Genomic DNA, 13,782 nt, shown 5'->3' on the forward strand with positions numbered 1-13,782 from the left:
TGAACTGGTCCGAGTTCAAAGGGGGTATAGGTGGTGCGTGCAGAATATTTATATCTTTTAACAATATTTTCAAACAAATCTGCCGAAAGCAGAGAACCTAAGCATCAGTTATCAGTACTGCACATGGTACTGAGATTTCTGACAAAAAATAAAGAAGTTGCTTTCGTTTGGGCCCACGAACGAATGTGGACTTGTCAAACTAAGTCTTCGGGTGGCAAATACAATTCGTTGACGAACTTTGTGTAATTTTCACGGATTAACGTCTTTCTTTATCTCATCATTTTTTGAAGTATTAAAGTACAGATTCATTTAGGCAACGAAAAAAAATAATACCGTCAACATTTTTCAACAATTTTTGAAAATTTCGTTAATCTGGTAATTACGGGTGTCAGCCTGAGAATTTCCCGTTTGGTGAATACATGCATGGCCGAAATGGTCAGAATCGGTGTTAGATTTGAAATAACTGCACACAGGGATTGGCGTTCTTGCAAAGCCATTGGTCACTGCGATTGACCCCCGTTGTAAGGCAGTGAGGTCATCCGTGGATTGGCTGCGATCTTACATCATTGTCCGAGCGTAAGCTGGTGAGAGCAGTGTGGACTGCACGGCAGCGGTCAAGCCAGGCTTAGTCATATCGCGGACCTGAGAGAAGGCAGGACACAGAGGTACTGGCCAGTGACGAGTGTTCCACTGGGGCGGATGAGGTGGGAGAATTTGGGTAGTTCATTCTCGTTTCTCACATGGTAGTAGATGGATGACAACAAGACGTTTCCCATGTTGTAGACATATCAAAACAAAACAAGCGACGAATGGTAAACTTCCAAGCAGAGTTGGTGAACTGATGAGATATATCAAGGGCAATTTTGAAGAACATTTCAACGAAACTGAAGTAGAAGATTTTCCCATACCGGCTGTTTACCTTCCTTGATCACTGGCTACAGAAACAGATCGCTCTTGTTTCTCCTTGAGAGATGCGTACAAGCGCTTTCTAGACTTGTTCGCTAGCTTCTGATCGCTACCATTCATCTGAATGCGAGATTTCATTTTTTACGGGGCCGAGCAGGGGAGTGCGTTCGATCAACAGACGAGTTGTGTGGACAACAACATGGCGTCTTCTTCTCCCCGCAACGGCAACATGGGTCCCCATTCCCCCGAGGATACATCCGGGAAGCCCGAGCAGATCAACGGACGCAGGAAAAGTAAGTGTATAACACTGAATATTTTGAATAAAATATACATGTAAAGATTCACTGAATAAAACGCATTCTTTAGATAGTAAATATATATAACTATTTTTTAATTTGAATACAAGGCTTAAAGTAAAAGTATATGAACAGAAAGGAGTGGAATAGTACGTTTAAGGAGACAAATACATGTATTACATTAGAATTCGAACAATTGTAACAGCCAAAGTTAATATGTTCGTTTATACTAAGAAGGGTTCAGATATTTACGCTATGCAAGAAATGGTTTTATACTGGTTTTTTTTTAACATTACTTCACAATTTGTAGTCTTAAACCTTGAAACATATTATTATCTCAATCACATTACATGTACTCTTTTATCATTTTGTGTTAATTGCAAGAAAGTACTAAGCGTCTTAATTGTAATCGATGGATGTTGTATAAACTTGATTTCGATCACAAAATTACCACACGATGTAAAGCAATTTATTGCTTACCATCCTTTTAGAAACAGTTATGTATTGCAAAACGAAACATGTACGTATCTCATCTGTGCAAAGGGTGCTAGTCGGTACGCTTGACTTGTGGTGTGCCCGTACAGCCTTGCAAAGAGAGTGGGGATATACAACTCATGGAGAATTCTTTGTCACCAGAATGTCTACCCACCATACTAATGACCTGACAAGGTCGATGGCCGTCTAGAGGCTTCAGCCCCACGTAAATGTTATGTAATTCCGCACTAATTGTGGTGACGGTATGTGTGAATAGAATCGGAGACAGCGGGGAACCTTGCGTAACGCCTACGCTGGTTTTCAATGAACAGCCGGTGTTGATCGGCTAACTCTGGTGGCACACTTACAGTGTGTTTAGGCAAGCAAAGCCCGTCAAAGCATAGCAGGGCAGGTGAAAACGGAATAGTAAAACTATGGATGTCCGATTGAACCAAAATTACAATGAAAAATGGTTAAATCTTGGTATTTCTAGACTTAAATACCAGAAAATATAAAACGTCAACTAAACCAAATCTAAACGAATGTAGTCAGCTATCGTTTTCAAGTGTGCTCCCTGTTGTTGAGTATAAATGTCTCTAACTTTCGGATTGACGTTCTAAAGCGCGTGGAGTACAGATAAAAATATTTTTTCGATACAAGAAGGGCACTGGATTAAATAATGTCTTCCAGATCATCATAGAGACTTGAAGGTATTTCGATTTGCTGCTGTATTTGTGAGAAAGTTAAAGTTGTATGGACATATCATTTTTGTCTTTATGAGAAAGAAAGCTTTATTTCACAATGGATACGTAGTATTGTCTTTGTAATATCTATGCTTTTCTTAGTCTTTTTTGAAGAACGGCTGCGTCTAAAATCTAATTGGTAGTGAACGCGTTCGAGCTTCACGAACATTGAAACAAATTGCATATTTCTCCAGGTCCTCTTAAGTTTATTTATTTATTTCTTTATTTGATTGTTGTTTTACGTCGTACTCAAGAATATTTCACTTATACGATGGTGGCCAGCATTATGGTGGGAGGAAACCGGACAGAGCCCGGGGGAAACCCACGACCATCCGCAGATTGCTGCAAGATCGTCCCTCTTACGGCGACCGCATTGGTGAGAGACTCCTGGGTCATTACGCTTTGCTAGCGCGCTAATCAACTGAGCCACGGAGGCCCCTTCTTAAGTTTATGTCGGATTTGTAAATATATTCGGATAAATCACTAAGGATCCAGCAGCCAATATAAACTCTCCTGACATAAATTTCCTACTTCTATTTTGTGTGTGGATAAGACAAGGTAGCGTTCTCCAAAACAATCTTCCCGTCACAAGAACAAACCCAATCTTGGCCAATATTTTTTCTTTTCACCCCAGTGGTCAGTCTGGTTTTTAAAGTTTTGTTATGGGTGGCATTAAAATACACTCAAGATCAATTCAGATCAGATTAAGCAATATAAATTTAATTTTATGAAAGCACGTACTTAATACCTGGGTATCCATATCAGATTTAAGTGGGGACAAATCTTTTTCTCCTTGCTGCTATGCTAGTTATTATGAGGTTGAATCTCGCAGGTCATCTTTAGTTTTACAACTATTGGACCAGATCTGTGTATTATTCTATCATTATTTTGTGGGCCATGTCCAATCTTTGAGCCTGTTAAATCCCTATCTGGCCAGATCCCTGTTCTGGTCAAATCGCTGTTCTGAACAGACTCCTATGCTTGAATTAGAGGTCTTCAGCCTAAGATACCACTTACCTTTCACCAGTATGACATATATCACATCTGGACAATTAGCCAATAACTCACCAAAGGTCAGTGGTTAACTCCTCTTGCTAGCGACATTCAGCCACAATATTCCGACCGCCAGTATATTTCTGAAATAAAAATATAATTGAATATTGCGTTAAACAGAAATGGAAAAATTTAATAAACTAAAGATACCCCGGTGTTCCATGTTGCAGGCTTGCATGACAGATGTCACAAAATGATAGCTTCTACTTCCTTGTTTTTTGCATTCTGTGCCCTTTATTGTGGCCTGCCTTTTGTATGTGCACTTTTACAAAAACCAGCCTGCGTGAGGGGTGGGCTGTTGCAGCAGGTTTTATTTGAGTATACCTGGCCTTTGCAACTATGCAGGTTGATCAGGTTAGTCGACGTGGACAGATACGATTCCTATTTAGCATATGCAAAATAGATTCTTAGCAAGCGGATTACAGCGATATCACCATAGTTACCAAATTGTGAGTGCCTACCAATGTAGGACATGATGACGTCACAAGGTGAAGGTCGAACACCCTTTTTATTTTTTGCGTGGTGCTGGACTGTTCAAGTCACCCGCTGGTCTGTGAAAACGCACTGACCACTGCGGGCACTCCGGCCATATAGCTGGTTGACCTTGGCTGAGGACTGTCTAACTCTTAACCACCGGTAACCATGACAACACTCCCTGGCACTGCCTGTGCTCGCTGGGCTGCGGTCACTATAGAGAAAGGGTTAACACAGCCGGACTGCTGTACATGCTGTGGTATAGGCAATGTATATGCAGAGACTGCCTAAGGGTGAAGGCTTATGCAAATGATGTAGGAGCATCAACAAAGAATAGCTTAAGAACACCTTGGTCTTGATATTGTTACCTTCTCTTGAAAATAAATTGCAAATTATTTTGTTGGTTCCCGAAAAAATATTGAGTAAAATACAGAAGAACTATACCGGTTGGATATTCGTACATTTGTGTTATTTTTCTGTTGAGTAACTTAATTGCGAGGTAAAAACCTTTGCAATCAAGACGTCAGATATATCATTGTAGAGATTTGCATTTCACGGACTTGTTAACGATTGAACATTAGTACATATGTGATATAAATCCTGTCAACCATTCGTCGATTGGTGAATGAGTTTACCTCCCGAAACACTATAGTTTGACAAAAGTAGTGCCAATCTAACATATTTATTACCATGTATCGGTAAGATTTGCAGTTGGACGCCATATTTGTGTGTAGCTACAAGTCATGCGTAAATCGCCAGAACGTTTTGAGTTAGCGGTCTTTATGCCCATGGGCATCTGGGCAAGTTTTTTGGAGCAAAAGTCAAGCAAGGCTTTTATGTTCAAACCTTGAATTGGACACGCTGTCGGGGCACTTGGGTAATTTTAATGCCAGCTCCCATCCCGGATTCCTAGGGGTCAATAGAAGAAGGTCAGGGGTGAAAGGTTATGCAATAATTTGACCTTATGCGAAACAGCTGTACTTGCTGTCAGGCTGCGAAGCATGGTCACGTGACACGGCTATCTGGTCGTGCTGAATGGCCCTGTTGGTCACGTGATCAACAGGCTTTCGGGGCGTTACTGAAATTGGGACGAGCCATGCCATGTGATCCTATTGGAGTATAACGTTGGCTCAATCCGGCTTTGCTAAGCATTGAGCATGCTGGTAAAGTTGCTTATTTTACTGGTACTGGGATTGGGTTTTATTTTGTGGGTGTGGGAGGGGGGGGGGGGGCGCTCTTTGACTTCAAAGAAAAACAAGTAACAACATGTTTCTTTCCTCACTGATCACAGCAAAATTATCCCACGGTACCTCGTTGCCATAGCGATTTAGCAAGAACCAGGATTCTTGTGTTGCGAATCTATTTCTAGATTGAATAACTGACAAAAAAAAAAGAAAGAAAAAAAAAACATTTATGCAGTTTCCGGACAGGAGAATACAAGCAATGTTAACAAGCAGTCACAATGACTTACTAACAATATCAGATAAACTATACTTTACAGATGAATATATTGAAGAATTCTTATAAATACCGTTGTATTGTAACAAAATATTCAGTACTCCGTACCGAGATATTTGCCAAGATCCCAGTAGGGTGAAATATTCTCTGAGCTGCGTTAAACACCAACAATCAGTCATTTCACTTACGCTTTCATACACGCATCAATTATTTACTTTTGAGAAAGCATTTCAAGCATGTATAGCAAAAGTAAACTTGAACAACTCGTGTTGTATGTGTGATCAATAATCAATTTTAGTGAATCAATAATTAATTTGGAGAGTCCCACAGTGAATCAATATAGCTGTTTTTGTATATTCAACAGGCGTGCCCTATATCCCCAGTTACATGGACTTGACCAATGGACCCGAGCCGTGTGTCGTATGCGGGGACGCGGCCACGGGGTACCACTACAGATGTATGACCTGTGAGGGCTGTAAGGTAAGACGTCAACATCAGTCACCAGTCGTCTGTTGTGTAGGGAAAATAATGTAGATTTTGCGCAGGCTTTCCACCTTTGGTTGGACAAATGATTCATAGACTTGCTGGTATACACATACTTGAACTACGTTGCGTTTTGGACGAAGTCCGTAGTATAAATCTAGAATATGACTTATAACAGTATTAGATAATTATCCTATTGTGAACAGTGTTTCAAATAAATCTTAGAAAGAGGTCAATAATTTGTCATATGATCTCAACTAAGAGTGACTTTTTCCCTATATTACACACATGCGATAAAGCAATTGCTCTCAGTTTGCAGTAAATGATATATCTTCCAAAGAATAGAACGAAGTTTCTGAGACAGAATTTCTTGGATAAACTTAAAAAAACTTAATAAAACCTGAAGGAAAGAAACCTAAATATGTTGTCCTTTGTACCTATTAGTCTATATAGAATGTCATTTCTTTCTTGTCTTCAGGGTTTTTTCCGAAGAACGATACAAAAGAATTTACGGTACCATTGCAAATGGAACAAGAACTGCGTCATTGACAAGACAACACGGAACCAGTGTCAGGAATGTCGCTTCCACAAGTGTATAGCCGTTGGCATGGCAACAGACTGTAAGTGTAACAATATGGACATGCATTTCTAAGGCTGAAATATTGCAGATGTGTCGTTGAACCAAAATAAAATTCGTTTTATTTATTCATTCATTTCAAGGGCGAAATACAACTGTCAAAAAGTGAGTTTCTTCCAAATTTAGGTACCTGTAATTCTCAATTACAACTGAAATTAACCACGAATGTTGTTTCACTGTAGTGGTACTGAATGAAAAGCAGCGCGTTGCCAAACGGAAACTGATAGAAGAAAACCGAGCCAGGCGCAGAAGCGAGCACGTCGAAATTCCGGAGGAGTCTCCGGAAAAAACCGACAACAATGTTCCCGTACCGGAAGGGATGACTGACAACGACCGGCAGTTGATCAGCAATATAATCACCGCCTATGAATACACAAGTGCAAAGATCACAAACAACTATTCCATTGTAAGTTCTTTAATTTAATTTAATGCTTTATTTATTTACAGAGGACTGCCCCGGTCAGTCGCCACGAGGGGTTTTCCTCAATACGTTTATTTACATTTAATTACAACATTTGAAAAATGGTATTTTGAAAATAATATTTGCTAACTAACAAGTGTATAGTAAAAAAATAAAATGAAGTAAAATTAGCCCAAGAATTAAACCTTACAGATATGCACAAAAAAATATGATAGATTGCATATTAAATGGTTAAACCTTACAAGTATATTAAGAAAAAGATGTAATACCAATAGCGAACATCATTTCTATTAATGGCTGAATCTGTCGGTAGTCCGGGTGTAATTGTGGTTTGAAATAATTTAATATTATCCAAGAGAACCAAATCTTTAGATCCCAAAAGTAACACTTTACATAGGTATTTGGAAATGAGTGAACCAGCCAAAAGGAAAGACTGTTGAACTCCTGGACACATGATTAATCTTTGCCAGTATATAAGTGCGAAAATATATTTTACTGTTCATAGGGATTTGTCAGTTCAAGAGAAAACAAAGAAGTCAGTGTCCTCAGACTATATTAAAGGTCTGTAAATGACCTAAAACTTGACCTTGAAAGGGGTAATCTAGGGACACGTAAATGTCATGAAATGTCACAGGGTACTGAAACTCATATTTTGCTATAGTGTTATAGCTATATTCTATAGCTATATAGAATGTAGGTTCATTCTACCTTTCAAATAAACCTACAAACTCATGTCCCAGGTCCGCAGAACTCTCAGAATCAGAGAGAATCAAAGAGTAACTTTCTCTTCGACGAGAAATTTTAAGTTATTTACAATAAGTCATTCATTCAGTCTTTAGATAAATGGTTGATTGAAAATATGTAGGTTATTAAGAGAGTCATTACTCACCGTTTGATAATTACAGCCTGTCTGTGACACAAGTGATGAAAAGCTGAGACAAGCCGATCCCGAGCTCTGGCATCAGTTAGCGGAAGTCATGACGCCCTCTATCGTCAAAGTCGTGGAGTTTGCCAAAGGTGTTCCGGGATTTACTGAGGTGAGCAAAAGTTTGGAATATCCATAAAGTGGTGTCCTGGACTGCAATTTTGATATATGATAAAGAGCGTGAAATTCCAGTAAACCTAAATTCCTCTCTGAAGCAAGTTTTGAGTGTTATAGGCAACATTTATGTGTACATCCTGTCAATTTGAACGACGAAATTGGCATTACATGAGCCATTTGTATGTCCCTTTTAAATCAATACATTCCTCACACTATAATCCTGGTCATCGTCATGTAACTGACATTTTTTTGTACGGCGTAAAACTCCAATCAAATAAATAAATAAATAAAGCCACGCATGAGCTCTATTAAAGGTATCTCGTATGTGAATGGTGGATGCATCGAACTAAGGGGGATAACCGATTGACCATTGCGAATAAAGTAACAAATCTGCTTGTCAACGGATGTCTGTGCCTTAACGGACGCCTACGAGTCAAAACCAGAATATGATATAGGTTTATTGTATAAATTAAGACGACGTCATATATTTGTTGAAATCAGAAAAACAAAAGTCAAGTATACTGGAACTGATTATGGTATACCCATCGAATTAAGAATTAAAAGTTTTAAATGCATGGTTAACAGTTTAGATATAATTTTGTAAAAGAAATCAAAATCATTAAATCCAGCAATTCATCGGTCAAGCGATCTCTCAGTTAATGAATCGATCTATCAGTCAGTGAAGCGATCTATCAGTCGGTCGATCTCTCGATCAATCAATCTATCTATCAATCAACTAACCAACAAATCAATCAGTCAATACATATAATCAGTCAGTTCAATTAATCAATCAACTTTTTCTGCCTACAGCTGAACGTCGACGACCAGATCCTGTTATTGAAATCGTGTTGTATGGAGATTATGTGCCTTCGCGCCGCCTGTCGTTACGACCCCTTTAACCAGATGCTGACACTACATAACGGGATGACCCTCCACAGGTCACAGCTCTCTCGGGGCAGTCTTGGGGTGCTGGTGGAGCCCATCTTCGAGTTCGCCGTGGGGCTGTCAAAACTACAGCTGGACAGCACGGAACTGGCTTTACTTGCAGCCGTCCTTCTGATGCAGTCTGGTGAGTTGTTTGACCCTCTTGCCTTGTTTTATTGTTATGATACGTTAAATGAGATGACAACACGTCATTTTGAAATCTAGACCAATGATGTCTGATGTATTGCAATCAACTTCACTGACTTTTTTTTTACATACTTCTGCTAAAGCCGTGGTGCTTGGGGCGTGTGCAATTTGCTGTATTTAAGCATTTATAAGAACAGTTAGAATAAAACCCTAACTCCCCAGTCCCCCCCCCCCCACCTTAATGATGGCTGTCGTCGTAAGTGAAATATTCTTGAGTACCGGTAAGGCGTAAAACACCAATCAATCAAATATATAAATAAATATAATTTCTTCTTTTGTTTTCCAGATCGATCAGGTTTGCAGGAACCAGGAGCCGTGGAGAAAATCCAGGACGCCATATTGGGTGCATACAAAAGATACATCGCGGAGAAGCGCCCATTACAGCCTGTTCATTGGGCGAAAATCCTCATGAAAGTGACGGACCTGCGCACTATCAGCACGCGCTATGCTGAGAGAGTTCTCTGTATCCGGTTAGACTCTTCAGGGGAAATTCCGCCTCTTTTCCTCGAAATGTTCAACGAAAACTCAGACCAGAGTGAAATAGGGCAAGCGGAAGATATGGCTATTGAATGAGGATGCCTTCTGGATATAACGAAGAATAGCGTCAGGAGTCCTATCATAAGAGATCTTTATCTTGAAGATCCTTCGAAAGTTGGAGGTACAGAGAGACTGATCTTTAGTGTTGTTGTTGTTGTTGTTATTATTGATCCATGTACTGAGTTGTAGATGGTTTGTACGTTCGGACGATTTTGTACCAAAGGGGTATCGGAGAAAGAGCTGAGAGGAAAATTCCTCTCTCCAGCCCATGCAAAGAACGAAAATCCAAAAAGCAAAAATCTCCTGAGGTTTGGTGGGGGGTGGGGGTGGGGGTGGGGGGGGGGGGGGTGGAGGGGGGAATCCAGCGATCTAATAAAGGATAACAAAATATGATCAAACAGTTAAACATGGGAGCTCAAAAACGGTTAAGTTTCCGGTAAGCCCGGGGAAAGAAATCTGAGCTGAAGGAAATTAAAGACAGAGTTGATATGAGAAGGTTTGAGCAAGGTTGCTACTGTATAGATGTAAACTTATCGTTACGAGTTTGGGGCACTAAGTCAATCGTCTAAAGCTTTGATTGTCCGAAATGACCTTGTCAGGTTGATACCACAGTGTGCAATGCGTATTTCACGCTGTGAAAAATGGTACCGGTGTGATGCCAAGTTCTTAAACGCTTTGCCTCTTTCTCACTATTGAATCCTGCATTGAAAAATACTTACGATTCAGATGCATTTAGGTAAGCCATTTAAAAATCATAATTTCACTCAGTGTTAGAGAAAGGAGAGTAATACTGTAATTTACCAAAAAAGGCCAAAATATCGTCATTCAGGGTATAGAATAGAGAGACGAAGCATAAATATCAAAATGTGCCATCTTCAGGGAAAGATACTTTAGTGGACTAAACCCCTTATTGGAAATGGCCAATATTTGTAAATGCTCCAGACGTTTGGATGAATGGGATAATGATAACTAAGGGGATATCATCGAGTCAATCATACAGTTAGGGTAAGACTTGCTAGAGAGCGGTGAAGATCTTACACGTTTAGACAGGGTGTTTTGTGAGCAAAGGTTAAAAATTTGACCACAGTATCAGAAGTCTGTAGCCCAACAAAGAGTGCAAAAATTTGACGACAGTCATTGACGCCACTGCGCTTCTTTTTTGTTCTCTAAACGTACACTTTATTATCGTCTCTAACATATCTGAACTATTGTAACATGAGATTGTCCACCCCTACAACGTCATTATTGAAAGGACTACAAAGATTTACTGTCACATAAGTAGGCAATCGTCTATCTATTCATTCCTTTCTTTCAAGAGTCTTTCAGAATAGCACACTATCCATTTCACTGACATGGGGAGTAGTTTGTGCGTCATGATAGTGTCAGGTGTCGAGTCAAAGATTTGGCACACTGTGAACGATATTTCATGTAAGAAATGAAAGGGTTTATGTAAGTAGACATTATGTCCAGCGGAAAAAAAAAAAAGAGTATTAAAAAGGGAGATAACTAACTTCCGACACGCCGTGAACCTTCGAACTGTGGGGATATGTATACTGTTCGCATATATTTACTAAGATAACAAGGAGCGGAATTGCAATAGTGGTTGTGTTAGTCTGGTAATGCATAATGTTATAATATATGTAAGTTATTTTAAGTAAATGCTCAGGTGTTAAAACATCATAAGACTTTGAAAGGCGGTAAGTCGTCTACATTTGTTTGTGACGTGATATCCATGCGCCGTTGTGCTTTCGATTTTCTCATACACATAGATGTTACGTATTTACTGGCATAAAAGACAACAGTAAGCTTATGCTGGAGTGGGTAGAATGTTAGCTTCGGTGCGGTTTTGTACTGGAGACTTGCTCAATGTGAAAGCATTACGAGTCGTTTTTCAATTTGACTGGATTATGAAAAAGCGCCAGCATTTAACATAACAAACTGAACGTGTGTGTGATTCGGATTTTTGTTTCATTTTTTGTTTTTGAAACTTGTAGAGAAATGGGGATATGGGTGACTCAAATATTAGACTGTAACAGTAGATGTAGCGAAAACCTCAGTAGTGTTTCTAGCTGTTTCTTACAAGGTATACTCTTGTTACGTGTTCATGTTTGTTCAATTTTCTCACCAACATGGTGAGAAAATATGCGTCCAGAGTGCTGTTAGCGTATGTGTGCTCTTTTTTTTTTTACTTCTTTTTTTTTCTACTTACAGGCATTCTGTTGTCGATAAGTTAGAAAGTTGTGCTTGATCTTTGTTTGAATGGTTTGTATGACAGTACTGATTGGTTAATAGTACATTCTAAGGGACCTAACCGTGTAACCGTGATCCATCACTTTTAATATGGCCTGATTTATCAGAAAAAACATGGATAACCATTTCCGGTTCGTGGAGTCTCCACACTCAAAACTGTTGCTCATTTGGATAGGATGATATTGTCCGTGTGTCTTCTTAAATACAATAATTAACATTTTTTTTTAACCGGTGACTTTCCTTCATCTGTGGTAGTTTAATTTTTTGCATTTATTTGACCTCTTTGTGGACCAACTTGATATAAATCAGTTGTACACATTAACTATACGTTGTCTACCTCAAACTGTACATAGTAAATTGTTATGTTATACGTTTGTATATTATTGAAAAGAAATGCCACGTGCTACTGAGTCAAAATGGGACTTCGTCATGTAACCTAAGTCAGGTATAACCATTGTCTTATTTTCCTTTAATGTTAAATAAATGAATATGTTAATGTCATTTCAATGCAATGATTAATCGGAGCACATTTACATACCGGACACATATTAATGTGTAGGCCTACCCAAGTGTTCATATTGTTAGGCTAAAATGCTCAAGGATTAAATGTGTGAATTAAGTCCCATTTTGTATCCTCGATCCTGGGCCTCTTTGGTGGCGTCCTCCAATGGACAACAGTCGTGTTACTTGAAGTGATGATAACCTTCGTGTCTGCGCTATTTTTTTCTCGCAAACAGTGGGCCTATAAAATCAACGAAAGCTTCTTCTTTGGTGAGGGTGTAACTCCATACACTATAAATTACTACTTATCAAGTTGAACTTTTGTACACCTAATGCGAAGTAAACATTAAGGTAACTATTTTACAAGCAGGATTTTGGACTGGCTCCGGTCTTAAAAGTCATGTGCTAAATGCCTTCTGTAGTGCTTCTCCTTGAAGGAATAGTTTGGTGTTTTCGTGTGAGTGGCGCCACCTATGAGTTACTGTATGGATAATCTCCCTTCGTTTGTCCAAAGCCGCGTCCGTCTTAGTCGACATGAGTAGCTAGTTTCTATAAACGTACCGAGATTCGTAACGGTGTAAGTTCGAGAAGTGATTTGTGTGTCTTTTTTTTTTGGTTGCTCTTAATAGTATATATAGGCTGTTATCCAGTTAGCCAAATGAAGTTTTGAATTAAAAGGCAATTTTGTTCATGAAATGCTGATCTTATATTGATTTTCATTAGCGATGAAACCTTGGAGAGAAGAGCATTTCGGGTAAACCGTAGTTACATTAGTGTTTTAGGTAGTCTTGTTTGTTTGCTTGTTTGTTTCTTACAATGTACCACCCTGCCATACATAGTCAAAACCTCCATCCAGTAATACGAGTGTGTATACCTTGGTATGTAGCGCATTACAACTCTCTTGTATTGACAGTTAAACCCGGTTTGAACCCTTCTTGACTGGAAAGGCCATAGCGCATGCCAAGTCTAGTGTCTTGTCAATCCATGCTCAGCGTTACTCATTAGCATATTCATTAGCTAACCCGTGCACATAATATTTTACATTTTACCGCTGAAGTAATCCAGTAATGATCCGCAACCTTAGGTCATGTCTTCAAACATTGTCTTGCTATCGTTCAAAACGAGAAATGGCAAAACTTGCTGGCGCATGCGTTATGGTCATTCCTCAAGTGGAAATTGATGTGCAAAACTACACACATTTTTGAATGTACTTTACAACATCATTATAATAAAGCCATAGCTTTTACGATTGAACCAATTTGTTTGCTTTATATCTGCATATGCATTGTATTTTCTGGGTACTGAGAAATGTAGATGGCATGTACATGGGAACAACTGAGTACATTTATTATAATATTGGGCAGGTCCCGTGGCTG

At 39.2% G+C, this 13,782-nt stretch overlaps 1 protein-coding gene across 1 annotated transcript; it reads left to right on the forward strand.

Moving 5' to 3' along the window:
• The first annotated feature begins 1,105 nt into the window (after positions 1-1,105).
• LOC135464388 (thyroid hormone receptor beta-like) lies at positions 1,106-9,691 on the forward strand. The gene is made up of 7 exons (XM_064741815.1): positions 1,106-1,199; positions 5,769-5,884; positions 6,366-6,507; positions 6,707-6,930; positions 7,851-7,982; positions 8,798-9,056; positions 9,405-9,691. The coding sequence occupies exons 1-7, from the start codon at positions 1,106-1,108 to the stop codon at positions 9,689-9,691; spliced, it is 1,254 nt and encodes a 417-aa protein (XP_064597885.1).
• The last annotated feature ends 4,091 nt before the right edge of the window (positions 9,692-13,782 follow it).

The sequence above is a fragment of the Liolophura sinensis genome, chromosome 4 (genome assembly GCF_032854445.1).
Source record: "Liolophura sinensis isolate JHLJ2023 chromosome 4, CUHK_Ljap_v2, whole genome shotgun sequence".
Classification (NCBI taxonomy): domain Eukaryota; kingdom Metazoa; phylum Mollusca; class Polyplacophora; order Chitonida; family Chitonidae; genus Liolophura; species Liolophura sinensis.

What these genes read in the sequence shown, in the direction of transcription:
- LOC135464388 (XM_064741815.1), top strand. Translation starts at nt 1,106, where the DNA reads ATGGCGTCTTCTTCTCCCCGCAACGGCAACATGGGTCCCCATTCCCCC. An exon ending in CGTTGGCATGGCAACAGACT is followed by an intron (nt 6,508 to 6,706) that starts GTAAGTGTAACA and finishes GTTTCACTGTAG; the next exon opens with TGGTACTGAATGAAAAGCAG. An exon ending in TCACAAACAACTATTCCATT is followed by an intron (nt 6,931 to 7,850) that starts GTAAGTTCTTTA and finishes TGATAATTACAG; the next exon opens with CCTGTCTGTGACACAAGTGA.